This window comes from Epinephelus moara, chromosome 16 (genome assembly GCF_006386435.1).
Source record: "Epinephelus moara isolate mb chromosome 16, YSFRI_EMoa_1.0, whole genome shotgun sequence".
NCBI classification, from domain to species: domain Eukaryota; kingdom Metazoa; phylum Chordata; class Actinopteri; order Perciformes; family Serranidae; genus Epinephelus; species Epinephelus moara.
The window spans coordinates 40324185-40336618 of NC_065521.1; the positions used below are offsets into that span (position 1 = coordinate 40324185).

Sequence of the window (12434 nt, forward strand, 5' to 3'; positions counted from 1 at the left end):
AAAAATATTTTCTTCACGGATGAGCACACGTTTGACAAAACGGAGTTAAATCTCTCGGCATCCATTTTCAAGCTCTCTGTGTTTGTTTCCTTGCAGATGAGAAAAGGGGGAGCACACATTTCCGAGAAGGCGTGTCCTTTTCAAAAATGCAAGAGGCGTTGCTTTGTTGCCGGCCGTTTTCGCCGGTGTGTTAAACGCACTTTAGAAAGGATTGTCCCCAGACTACACATGAAGGGACTCCAGATGTTGTGAAAGAGTGATTGATTACCTCTGATAGCGTATGTAATTTTTTCCAAGGGCAGAGTTGTAGATCCATTTACCCATCCTCAGCCTACTGACATTCTACCATGAAAGAGCAGTAACTCTTTTAGCCAATAACAGGCCCAGCATTTAACATTATTCATTATTAAATATAAAAATGAAATGTAGTTTAAAGTGAGCACAAGCTGTAAAGGAAGTTTAAGGCAACATAAAGGTGTCACTTTACCTCTGCTGCCTCAGGTATTCAATTAGACTTTGTATTTGTGTCGTCTTCCCCTACAGGCCCGTGTCATCGGCCACCACTGTGGTGCACAACACTTCTGCTTTTGCTGGTGACCAGTCTCAGCCCATCGTCATCTCGGACACACCGAGCCCTGCCGTCAGCATCATCACCATCCACAGCGACTCCGAAGACGAGGATGACAGGAAGTTCCCGGCTGCCTGGTGAGCTCATTTCCTGTCTGTGGAATTTGAATTTTTCACGCTTTTTGGGTGAAATTGACAGATTATTTTATTCTTCTCTTCTTCTGTCTTGCAGCTCTGGAACAAGCCAGAGGACCAACGTGATCAGCTGTGTGACAGTGCACGACTCCCATGACTCAGACTCCTCCACCAGCAGCCCCCTGAGTCCCAAGACCACCTCACAGCCCACCAAGTCTCTGGCCATCATCATGCCATCTGTGAAGAGCCAGCCGGGGGAGAGCACAACCCACAAAGCTCCAGCAGCTCCAGGTCCTCGAGGCCAGAGATTCTCCAGTCTTTATATTTATTGATTTTATTTTGAATATTAGATGTGGATTCATTTAAGTCGCACTAATAATCATCTCAGCTCTTAGACTGAGAGGTTAAACTGATCAGTTTACTTCAAGCAGCTGTAATCTGTTTTGCGCTCATAGATCAAGCTACAAGTGGCTCTGGAAAATCCAAGAAGGCGTCGACTCAGCAGTCCAGTCGGGCGGCAGATTCCAACACTGATCGCCATCAACGGGCCACGTCCAGCAGATCTCAGCCTCTGAACTTGAGTCAGGTAGCAGCTGTTTAATGTCCTGCTTAACAATATGAACCCGAGAGTTCAGTTCAGAGTTGAAACAGGCAGCTTGAGCTTGAGCACCTGCTGCAGCAAGTGAGCACTCCATCTGTGGTCATTTTGACCTGACCAGAGGACTTCACTTCAAGCCGACTGGCTGTAGAGGGAGGTGACGTGCTTTACGTTCTTTAAACAGCCGGTGGCGATTTGACCAGCTGAGTTGCAGGTTACACCATCAGCTGGCGAGTCGAGCTCAGACCAGCCAGTTCACACCACTGCAACTTTTGGAGAACGCTGCAGTCAGCAGGGTCGAAACCAACTTTAATGTAACCACATCTACTAAATGTGCCTGTTTTTGTCACTGACAGTCTTAGATTGTTATTATAAGTGCTTGGGTAACACTTTACTTGAAGGTATCTACATAAGAGTGACATGACACTGTCATGAACCTGTCATGAACATTATGTACATGTCATAAAGGTTTTTGTAATGACAAGTTGACATTGTTTGGGTTGTCTTGATTATGACAACTTGACATTAATCAAAGTGACATTACTAGAAGATGTCTTTGTCATGACAAGTTGACATTAACAAGAAATGCACCTCTTTTTGTGTTGACAAAGTGACATAATGATGGATACAAAGACATCTTCTGGTGATGTCATCCTGGTTAATGTCAAGTTGTCATTATAAGGACATCCCAAACAAATTTAATGTCAACTTGTCATGACAAAAACCGAATGACACTTAATGACAGCAGTCATAAACGTTTATGACATGTACATAATGTTTATGACAAGTTCATGACAATGTCATGTCACCCTTATGTAGATACCTTCAAGTGAAGTGTTACCAGTGCTTGACAACACAGAAAGAATCCCTACAGAGGTCGATGTGGGAACAAAATGTATCATCACATATAGACATCAACTCAACTCAACTTTATTTATAAAGCGCTTTAAAACAACCACAGCTGAAACAAAGTGCTGTACATAGGAGGTCATAAAACAACAAAACAGTGAGATAATAAAAAGCAGTTAAAACAAAAAACAATAAAAACAGCAACAAACAAATAAAAACAGAACGAGGTCTCATGCTGGGTCAAAAGCCAGTGAGTAAAAGTGGGTTTTAAGGCGGGTTTTAAAAACAGACAGTGAGGAGGCCTGTCTGATGTGCAGAGGTAGATTGTTCCACATTTTTGGAGCAGCAACACAAATCAGTCTCCTCTAAGCGTTCGCTTGGACCTCGGTACCTCAAGGAGCAGCTGATCAGCTGACCTGAGGCACCGGGCAGGGGCGTAGGGATGAAGAAGCTCAGAGAGGTAGGGCGGGGCGAGGCCATTTAAAGATTTAAAAACAAATAAAAGGATCTTAAAATGAACTCTAAAGTGCACAGGCAGCCAGTGGAGGGAGGCCAGGATGGGTGTAATGTGCTCTCTCATTCGTACTCCAGTTAGCAGACGAGCGGCAGCGTTCTGGACTAACTGGAGACGTGCAAGGGAGGACTGGCTAACTCCAAAATAAAGTGCATTGCAGTAATCCAGCCGAGATGTGATGAAGGCATGGATTACTGTTTCAAAGTGCTGATGTGCAAGAAAAGGCTTCACCTTCACAAGCTGCCTGAGGTGAAAGAAACTCGACTTTACAACTGCACTAATTTGGCGGTCCAATTTAAAGTCACTGTCCATCTTTAAACCCAAGTTAGTAACAGTTTTTTTTTTAACTTTAGTAACAGTAGCATAAACTGCCAAAGGACCCAGATCAACAGGGGAGGAAACACAGGAGCTGCTGGGGCCAAACACCATCACCTCTGGGTTTTTTTTTCATTAAAATTTAAAAAGTTTAGGGCCATCCAGGCTTTGATGTCTTCAAGACATGACAGCAGGGGTTCCATGTGAAATCCTGCTGTTTAAAGAGTATTCTGCTTCCTTCTGATGTGTAAGTTTTAACCTGACCTGATCTGAACTGTGTCCTTGAACACATTTCATCTGTGTATGAGAAACTTGCTTTGTAGCTGTTCCCATGACGGTTATCAGTAAACGGGAGGCCTCCCTTTGGCTCCTGCTCTTCTAAGTATTAATTATATCATGTGGCTGAATCTGTTCTTCTTTGTCAGACCTAGGAGGGTCAGTCCAGGTGTCAGAGCTCTGACCTCTCAGCTGAAATAGATTGACTCTGTTATAACTTTTATTATTCTGTTCAATCTTTTTGTTAAAAACACAAAAGACAACTTTATCATTTCATTCTTAGATATTTTAGATATTAGATATTTTTGTTTAACCACAAGCAGCCCTGAAATCGCCATCGGCAAACCAACCAGACTCCATTTAAATAAACAGTACTTTTAGCATGCATAGAGTCAGCATATTTTGACCCTAACTGGATGGATCAAACAAATTAGAGCTGGTGATTGTTGGAACAGTGTGAAGACGAACCTGTCTGTGGCAAAAACAAGCATGTGGATGTATATAGACGGTGTTCAAATGCCCTTTGTGGTTACATTGCAGCCTGCAGCACTCTCGCTCAGCACTGGAACAGTTACAAATATTGTAGTCTCCATTAGTCACTTAGACACAAAACATAGGAAACATAGGGTCCAGGTTGGAGCTCACAGGGACATTTATGAGGTCATCCTGTAACCCTTGCAGATATACGGCTCAGTTAAACTAATACAAATAAACAAATAGCTTGGATCGGTCATACAGCATCCCAGGTGCAGTCAGAAATACGTCACACAAGTACTTTACAACTTGCAAATACCATCAGTGCGGATATTTATGATCCTCTCTCTGTTGTTTCAGGTACAGCAGTCTGTGATGTCATCATCCCATGACCAAACAGGAAGCAGTAGTTCTCTGAGGCGGCAGCCCACATACCCCCCTCCTGTCTCATCCCACTCCTCTTACCGGCTTCACGAGAACACCCTCTTCAGCTCAACCCCGAATCTATACGCCTACCCGGCCTCCGCCGCCCTGGCCTCTGTGTCCCAAGCTGTGGACCAGATGCAAGGCGGCTCGTCCCGCCACGGCAGGGCGAGCGGAGCTTACTCTTCCCTGGCACTGCTCCAGAAGAATGGCAGCCTGGCCCTGGGAGGCTCTGCTCCAGGACAGTACGGCAACCACCACCAACAGCAGCAGCAGCAGCAGCAGCTGGGAGGGCAGCCTTTTCACCACGCCAGTGCTACTTACCAGCGAAAACTCAACCAGTATCCCTACCTGTAAAGACTGAAGGGCTGCATGGAGACCAAATGGAGACCGAGACTAGAGACGAGCACAAGCTCATCACGGGTGGCTGTGATCAGACTTTTAACTTTCCTTTACTTTCCAGTCCTTGTTTTTACAACTTCCTGTGATTATTGTGGATAAAATAATCATAGAACATATTTATAGTTTCATCCCGGTGCGTTTCTTTTTTAATCTTCACCTAATTTTGAGTTTCTTTGTGTCGCGTCTGGCAGCGACAAACAGTGCAGTCTGTAAGTATCTGAACAGTGACACATTTATTGTTGTGTTGGCTCCGTGCTCCAGTATGTTAGATTTTTAAAATGACACAAAAAGTATGTGGTTTAATTTGAGGGCGTTTACTTCCACATAAGGTGAAAGAGTAGGAATTACACACTCTTCGAAATAAGGGTTCCACTTGGTCTCTTCTTGAAGGGCTGAGGTGCTACCCAGAACCATTTTCTTACGAAGAACCCTTGTATGACTAGGGGTTCAATTAACAAGAAAAAACATAAGGGCTTATTTACGCTCAATGGTGATAGGAAGACAGAGACGGACGGAGCCTTCTGTCTGTACTCTGCGCTCATTTTGTCAAGCTTACGGATACGGACGAAGTAGAGCAGAACCACAGCAGATCGTGAAGGCAGTGTAGCATAGTTCAAGCCAAATATGATTGTAGGAGACAATAAAGACATTTACGTAACAGCGGAACAGAACAAATAAGTCATGTATAATAATATATGGTGAAAATATAGACAAGAATTTTCCGTCCACGTTGGGATGTATATATAATGGCCGCACAGACCACAGACCTCCATTTAAAGGGTCATTATTTCAACCTCCTCCACCGTAGCCTTGTTTGTTGTCGTGTGAAACTTTTGACTCTTTTGCCGTGTAGTGCCATCTATTAGCTGTTCCTATGTCATCATGAAGGACACATGGCAGTACGTGGACAGTGACATTTACAATATTTGAAACAGATGTTTCTTTTTTCATGCATAATGGGAGTATGAATGAGCCTTAAGTGTTGTAGGTGCTGGACCACATTGGCTCCGGCCCTTTAGGAGCCTCGTGAAGCCCGAGGCTGCTGGACGTGGTTCCTTTGGCCCCAGGCTAACCTGGTAAACTAAAATCATGATAAGTGGGAGAGAGATCTATGGATAATTTATCCAGTTATTATTTTAGAGCAAACACTAGTCGGCAGTGGGGTTTCTATGAAGTGCTGTAAGGTTTAGTTGCTTCAAAACACACATTAAACACACATTAAACATGGCTTAATAGCAACAATTTCAAACACAAGTACACGAATCAGCTTCACTATAACTGTAGAGGCAGATAATGTATCATTTTATACCGAAGGTGAAAAAATAAGGTCTGTTACACAAGGTTTAGGAAGCAACTGGTCAAATATCAGATTTGGCAACAAAAAGGTCCCATAAGAGGTGTTTTGAAAATTTGAGTAGTTTGTGCGTACGTCAAGCCTTGGGAGGTCAAATGAGGGAGAACGTTCTGGGTTAGGGTGACCTGACCGTTGGAACAGATGTGCCAAGTTTCACAATAGGAACGGTTGCTTTTGCCAGAGAGACAAAGAAGACAGGAAATATTGGCGCGTGAAGTCCAGCTTTAGGAACAAACAAGGGAAATCAGGAGAACTTTAGATTTCCAGGAAATACGACCCAAGCGTGTTCACACACGCATACACACACATGCACATGAACAAGCAGACACCCCTTATAAAAGCATTTGAAGGGTGATTGTTCCGGGCTGTTTCCATCTGTTTTGCTGTGTAGACTAGTATACTGTTGTAATCTGAGTTCTGCGATTCAAGTAACCCCGTTGGCTGTAACTTTTCTCCGTGGTTCTCCGAGTCTCGTCATTTCAGTGTTTGCTGAAGTTGAGCATTTTCCTTACATAACTCGCAGCATTCACAGACAAACACTTGTCTTTATCTGGACACATTTCCCCCACAAATACAAAATGCTAACGTTATTAGCGTAAGCCTAAGGCATTTTACATTGTATAAATTAGCCTAGCAGCTAGCAGATTTTTTGTCTACTCATATGAAGCCAGGGACAACAGCAACATTTAACAAAGGTAAAGTTACAAAATTCAGCTCCATTACAACTCACAAGGTTCACTGACAAAACAACTGTCTTATACTAAACCTGTTTTCCAAACAAATACAACATGCTAACGTTATTAGCACAAGCCTATGGCATTTTACATTGTATAAATTAGCCTAGCGACTACCAGACTTTTCCTCTACTCACATGAAGCCAGGGACAACAGCAACATTTAACAAAGGAAACATTACAAAATTCTGATAACGTTATTAGCACAAGCCTATAGTGTTTTACAGTATAGATTAGCCTAGCAACTAGCAGAGATTTCCTCTGCTCATATGAAGCCAGGATAAATCACACACAAGACTTAAAATGCTATTTTGAGGGAAATGGTTTCAGCTTACAATAACAGTGGCAGGAGGTCTGCGTCACCACGTCTAGTTACATTTCTGGGATGGTGCAGGCTAGGCTGGGGAGGCCTTCGGTCAGGCTAGGACGTAGGTTACGGCGTAGGCTTTGCATTGACGCCATAGAAGGGTTCAATGTGGGGTTTCAGGGTGGAAACTTTCACAGGTGGAACCCTTTGAAAGGGTTCCTTATAAAGGGTCCTACCAGGAACCAGCACAGGTTCTCCTCTGGCTACCAGCCGAAGAACCCTATGTGGTTCTCGTTAGCACAGTTATCTCAAAGAGTGTTGCCGTTTTTGAACGCGGTCCTTGAATTCAAAGGGACCAGACATAGAGCTGAAAATACAACTGATACGAACAAACTGCACTGCTATCGTCATTTTTAACATGTTGAGCCCAAAATTTTTATTTTATTTGAGAGGCGAGTAAAACTGGAACTTGACTAACTGTTATGCTGCTCTCTATTAATATTATTACTGATATCATCATCATCAGAGCCATCAAATAATTGTTTAAAAGTTGCATTTACATAAAAAATATCGCCTTATTTACGTCAGTTTTTTTCATTTTAAACTTTGATGTGTTAGCACATTGTGATAGGTGTTGTATGTTTCATTTATGAACGTACTGTGTGTGTGGGTGTGTGGGCGTGTGTGTGTGTGTGTGTGTTATATCTGTACTCTAAAGAAAATGGAGAAGGTAAGCTACGTACTGTATAATGATGTGTCACTGTGTTTTTCACGTTGATTCTGTTTTAGTGCTGGCCATTGACTCGATTATATTTATATGTTTAGTATGTTGAACGATGCAGTACATTCAAGCGTAGGTGTGGTATTTAAAGGGGACTGTCATGTTTTTTACAGTTTTAAAGTTATTCTTAAGGTTGCATGTGTCTGACATGGGATAGCATTCAGGAGAGGTTTGTTAAAAACCGCAGCCGCACGGATTCTCAGTGTCGCTGGCAGACGGATTATTAATGTTACGTTCAAAACACATTAATGATATCGGGGAAAATGTAAAAGCTCTTGTCTTGTGAAGTGGTGTCTGTGAAGTAAAAGCGTGCACATAAAAATCTGATTGGGTATCACACTATCATGTCAAAGTCAAAGCCATTTAGATTGTAAAATTCACAGTAACGCGTTGTGAATAATCAAATCTGACAAAAGATGATTTATAAAAAAAACATGAATTGATGTTCAGTATGTAACTGCTTCTAAACAAATCATTGGTTTGGTGAAATGATGGTTGTTCTTACAATCCTGCTGTGTCGTGAAGTGCTACATTACATAGAACACACAATGAACCTTAACCCGTATATACGCAATAAAATCTTCTCAAAACAGATTCTGAGTCTCATTGTTGATTGAAACTGAAGAATCTTCTTAAATGACACAATCTCATATACATTCAGATTAAATCCAGAATGGAAAAGAGCATTGATTCAGATTCTCTGCTGCACCTAACGGCCAATTTAATTATCAATTAATCTGGCTTTTTTTTTCTTGGTTGAGAACCATGTGCAGTCGCTCTGAATTTCGCACAGAGCCCCTTTAATATGAATATATAAGTGTGTTTTAGAGAAGTGGTTCCCAAAACAGGTGGTAAGAGTGAGTGAGCAGATAAACGAGACACACCTGTGAGCTGAGGGAACTGACAGAGGAAGGTGGAGAACAGAAACAGGAGTGAGAGTGGTGTAAAGTTTGATCCAGTTTCTGGACGTTTTGCTAAAAGAAAACCAGGACATGTGAGTGACAGACTTTGTGTTTGATTAACTCAATGGTTGCTTTGAATTGGTTTTGAATGATTTTAATGAATAACCATTGGTGGTTCAGTGGTTAGCAGTGCTGCCTCACAGCAAGAGGGTTCCTGGTTTGAATCTGGGTTTGGGGGCTTGAACCCCAGGGTGGGGGAGCCCTTCTGTGTGGAGGTTGCATGCTGTCAGCATGGGTTTTTTCTCCAGCTTCCTCCCACAGTCCAAAGACATGCAGGTTAACTGGTGACTCTAAATTGTCCGTAGGTGTGAATGTGAGTGTGAATGGTTGTCTGTCTCTATGTGTCAGCCCTGTGATAGTCTGGTGACCTGTCCAGGGTGTACGCAGTGTCAGCTGGGATAGGCTCCAGACCCCCTGTGAACCCCAACAGGATAAGCAGTTACGGAAAATTAAGGAGTGAATGATTGAATAACCATTTGATTGCTTTGAACTTGTTTTTGTCCTGTCAGGCACCCAACTCTTAATTTAAACATTTGAGATGAACCCACGCTGCCATGTCATATTTGAATTGACAAACTAATCATAAGCATACATTATACATTTTATAATTTTGGTTATTATTTCCTTCTATAGTCCTTTGATATTAATTACACTGTTAACAAGTTATCTACAAGTAGTTCAGTGTAAGACTGTACTGACCTGTGATCTTTGAACTCTTGAGTGGACAGTTAATCATTACTTCAACAACGGTTCAGTCTTGACATCACATCTTTATTTATTTTCAGTTTGGTACATGAAGACATTTGCTCTTGTGTGGCATAAATCATCAACATAATCCATGAAATGAATACTTTGTTGTCAAACTGAGACCAACATGAAAACAATATAATGTGAGGATTTACAAACTGTTAAAACACACAGAACTTCAACAAATAAAATAAGGTTCATATTTCAAACTGTGTATGAAGTTTTATTTTTCTCATATGTTCTTGTGTGCCGGAGCTTCTGGAGGTCCCTCTGTGGTCAACACATGAATCTGGGACCGCTCACGAGAACCATCTCCCAATTGCCTTTCCAAGTTTGTCAACTGCTCTAACTACACATTTACCAGCTACCACCAGAGGATATAACGGATTAATACCCTCAGCTTCTTCTCGGGCCTCACTTTCATACTTGTTCTGCAGCTTATTTCTTTTCTCTCCCAGCTCTCTTTCATGCTGTTCAGCTATTTTACTCAGCTGGTTTTTCATCTCCCTTTCCTTTTCTTTTCTCTCTGCTTCTCTCTCTTTCATAAACCTCATTCTTTCCTCAGTCATCTCCTGCTTCTCCCTCATCCTCTCCTCATCTCTCTCCCTCCTCTCCCTGTCTCTGTCAGCCTGGAATTGAGCGTATATTTCCTTCGTCTGTTTTTCATATTTTTCCTGAATCTTCCTCTCCAGCTCTTCTTTTTCTTTCTGCATTTGTTCTTCTTTCTCTTTCAGGATGCGTTGTTTCTCCTCTTCGATTGCCCTCTCAGCCTCCTGGAACATCTCGTTGGTGTAGTGGCTTTCTCCGTTCTTCTGGACTATGTTCCTGATCTTCTGGATCAGCTCAGTGACCTGAGAGCGTTCCTTCAGCTTGTTGTTGAAGACGTGGTACTGGCCGTTACACCTGGCCACGAGTTCTTGAAGCTCTGAGCTTTCATCCAAGAATTCCTCCATAGTGGTGCCTTCAATGAGGTCACCACCAGTGAAGAGAACCATGCTGTACTGGTTCGCCGCCTGGCCAAAGATTTCTTCAATCTTTTGCACCGTCTGCTTTTCTTCCTCAGTGAATCTGCCCAGCCTGATGACCACCAGGAACACGTGGGGTCCAGGAGCAATGTAAGAGATGCACTGGCATAAATCTTTACTTGTTTTAGTCGAGCCAAACCTGGTGTCAAACAGGCCCGGGGTGTCAATGACGGCAACCCGTTGCTTGTCCACCTGACCTCTGCCCTTAGAGCAGTCGACAGTCATAGACTTTGAACTGAACTTTGATTCAAAGCACTCTCGTCCCAGAATCATGTTTGCGGAGGCACTCTTCCCAACTCCAGTCTTCCCGACCATCACTATCCTGAGCTCCTCATCATTTCTGAAGAGGCTTCCTGTGGAGAATAATGAATGACACTGAATAAGAATCCTATACATCGTATCATCACATCGCAAACCTAGTCACTAAAGGAAAATGTTGCTGTGTGTTTTGCAAACTATGAATAAGTTAAATTTGCACTTTTCCCTTTTCCTGTGTATCATATCAATGTTGTCAAAGTGACGTTGTATAAATACTGACTTTTTCATCAGTTTGACATCAGGTGAAGGGGATGATGGATACTGTAACACCTAGGCAAGATGCCTGCTGAGCTTAAGAACACAGTTCAGACACAAACTACAAAACCGGTTGTGATTTAGCAAGTTAATGCCGTTTCCATCAGCCTTTTAGGCGTCATGCGTGGGTATTTTTAGCCACCTGTCGGCGGGGATAGTGCCACAAAAAGCGGTTGTTTTTTAGTTTGGCATTTCTAGCAGGGACTTTGCCCCCAAAACCTGGTATTTTAAGTCTAGACATGAACCATAACTAGTAGTTCGGTCAGGAACACTTAGTCAAAGAAAACTTTATTTCCATTTCCATGTGATTAAGGGAGCCTAATGTTCAATCAGAGTTACAACACAGCTACCAATGTGCGGAATATTATAATAATACTAGCATTTTATCTAGCAGCTGGGTTCAACCATGGAGGGATTACTGAACAGACCTAGTGAGGTCAGGGACCAAAGTGTTAGGGTGGCCCCACTGGACCTCACCTGCAAGCCATTTGAGTTAACATGTACTTAACAGGAAAAGATTTAAAATTTTCACAAAGAGATGCAAATAGACAAAAAATAACTAAATGATCACAAAGACACAAAAATGAGCAATGAAAGACACTAAATTACCTCAAAGAGACACAAAACCACAACTAACAACTAACAACTCACAAATATCAAGTGTGTGTGTCTTGCTCTTGAGGTGTGGGCCAGCTGTGTGCTCGGTACTTCCCAAACAGAGAGTCCAACAAGGAACTGAACTGAAAGTGAACTGAGAGTTTGAGAGTACTGAGAGTTTTTAAACATGTGTCCTAATATAGTTTTGCTGTTATTAAACACAGACCCCTATGACTTAGAATTTCTCCATTTGTGGATTATTTGTTCACCTGAGGCATGCAAGATTAGGGCTGGGCGGTATGACAAAATGTTCATATCACGGTTTTAAGAAAAAATCATATGGGTTTCACGGTATTTCACGGTATTTTGCTCAGGTTCGGCCAACTTGACGTGCTGCTGTGTTGTGCTATGGCCTATTCAAGTGCCAGAATTTGTTATTTACCTGACAACGCCTGAACACAGCACACGCTCTGCTCCATTAGTGCTAGAGCTTAGATTCTCTGCCCGAGCCTGAGGCCGGCCCGACCCGGCCCGCGGGCCCAAGCCGGGTCAGGCCGGGACCCCCCACCCATCTGACGGGTTCACATATACAGAAAGAGAGAGAGAGGGGGGGTGGTAGAGATAAGTGGGAGGGACAGCGGCTTTCCATGCCTCCAAAAAATATGCCCTATTCATTCAGTGTTTACCCAACACGCTCAATACATGGACATGCAATGACAAATTGTCATTAACTTATTACGTTATAAAAAATGATGAAAATATGGACTTACCCATGTTTAAAATTACCTGTTGAAGTGAAAAA

General features: G+C 42.6%; 2 protein-coding genes across 3 annotated transcripts in view; one reads left to right on the forward strand and one right to left on the reverse strand.

Moving 5' to 3' along the window:
* The window catches only part of hipk1a (homeodomain interacting protein kinase 1a), a 30482-nt gene extending 22166 nt beyond the window's left edge, over positions 1-8316 (forward strand). For both annotated transcript variants that reach the window (XM_050065608.1, XM_050065609.1), the window contains 4 exons: positions 544-705; positions 800-993; positions 1158-1288; positions 4089-8316. In XM_050065608.1, coding sequence (XP_049921565.1) covers positions 544-705; positions 800-993; positions 1158-1288; positions 4089-4508 — 907 coding nt within the window. In that variant the 3' untranslated portion in view covers positions 4509-8316. The remainder of the gene's footprint in view (positions 1-543; positions 706-799; positions 994-1157; positions 1289-4088) is intronic.
* A 1124-nt stretch (positions 8317-9440) lies between these two features.
* Positions 9441-12434, reverse strand: part of LOC126403502 (GTPase IMAP family member 9-like) — a 5532-nt gene continuing 2538 nt past the window's right edge. Inside the window, exon 3 of the mRNA XM_050066226.1 lies at positions 9441-10815. Within this exon, the coding sequence (XP_049922183.1) occupies positions 9737-10815 (1079 nt within the window). The 3' untranslated portion in view covers positions 9441-9736. The remainder of the gene's footprint in view (positions 10816-12434) is intronic.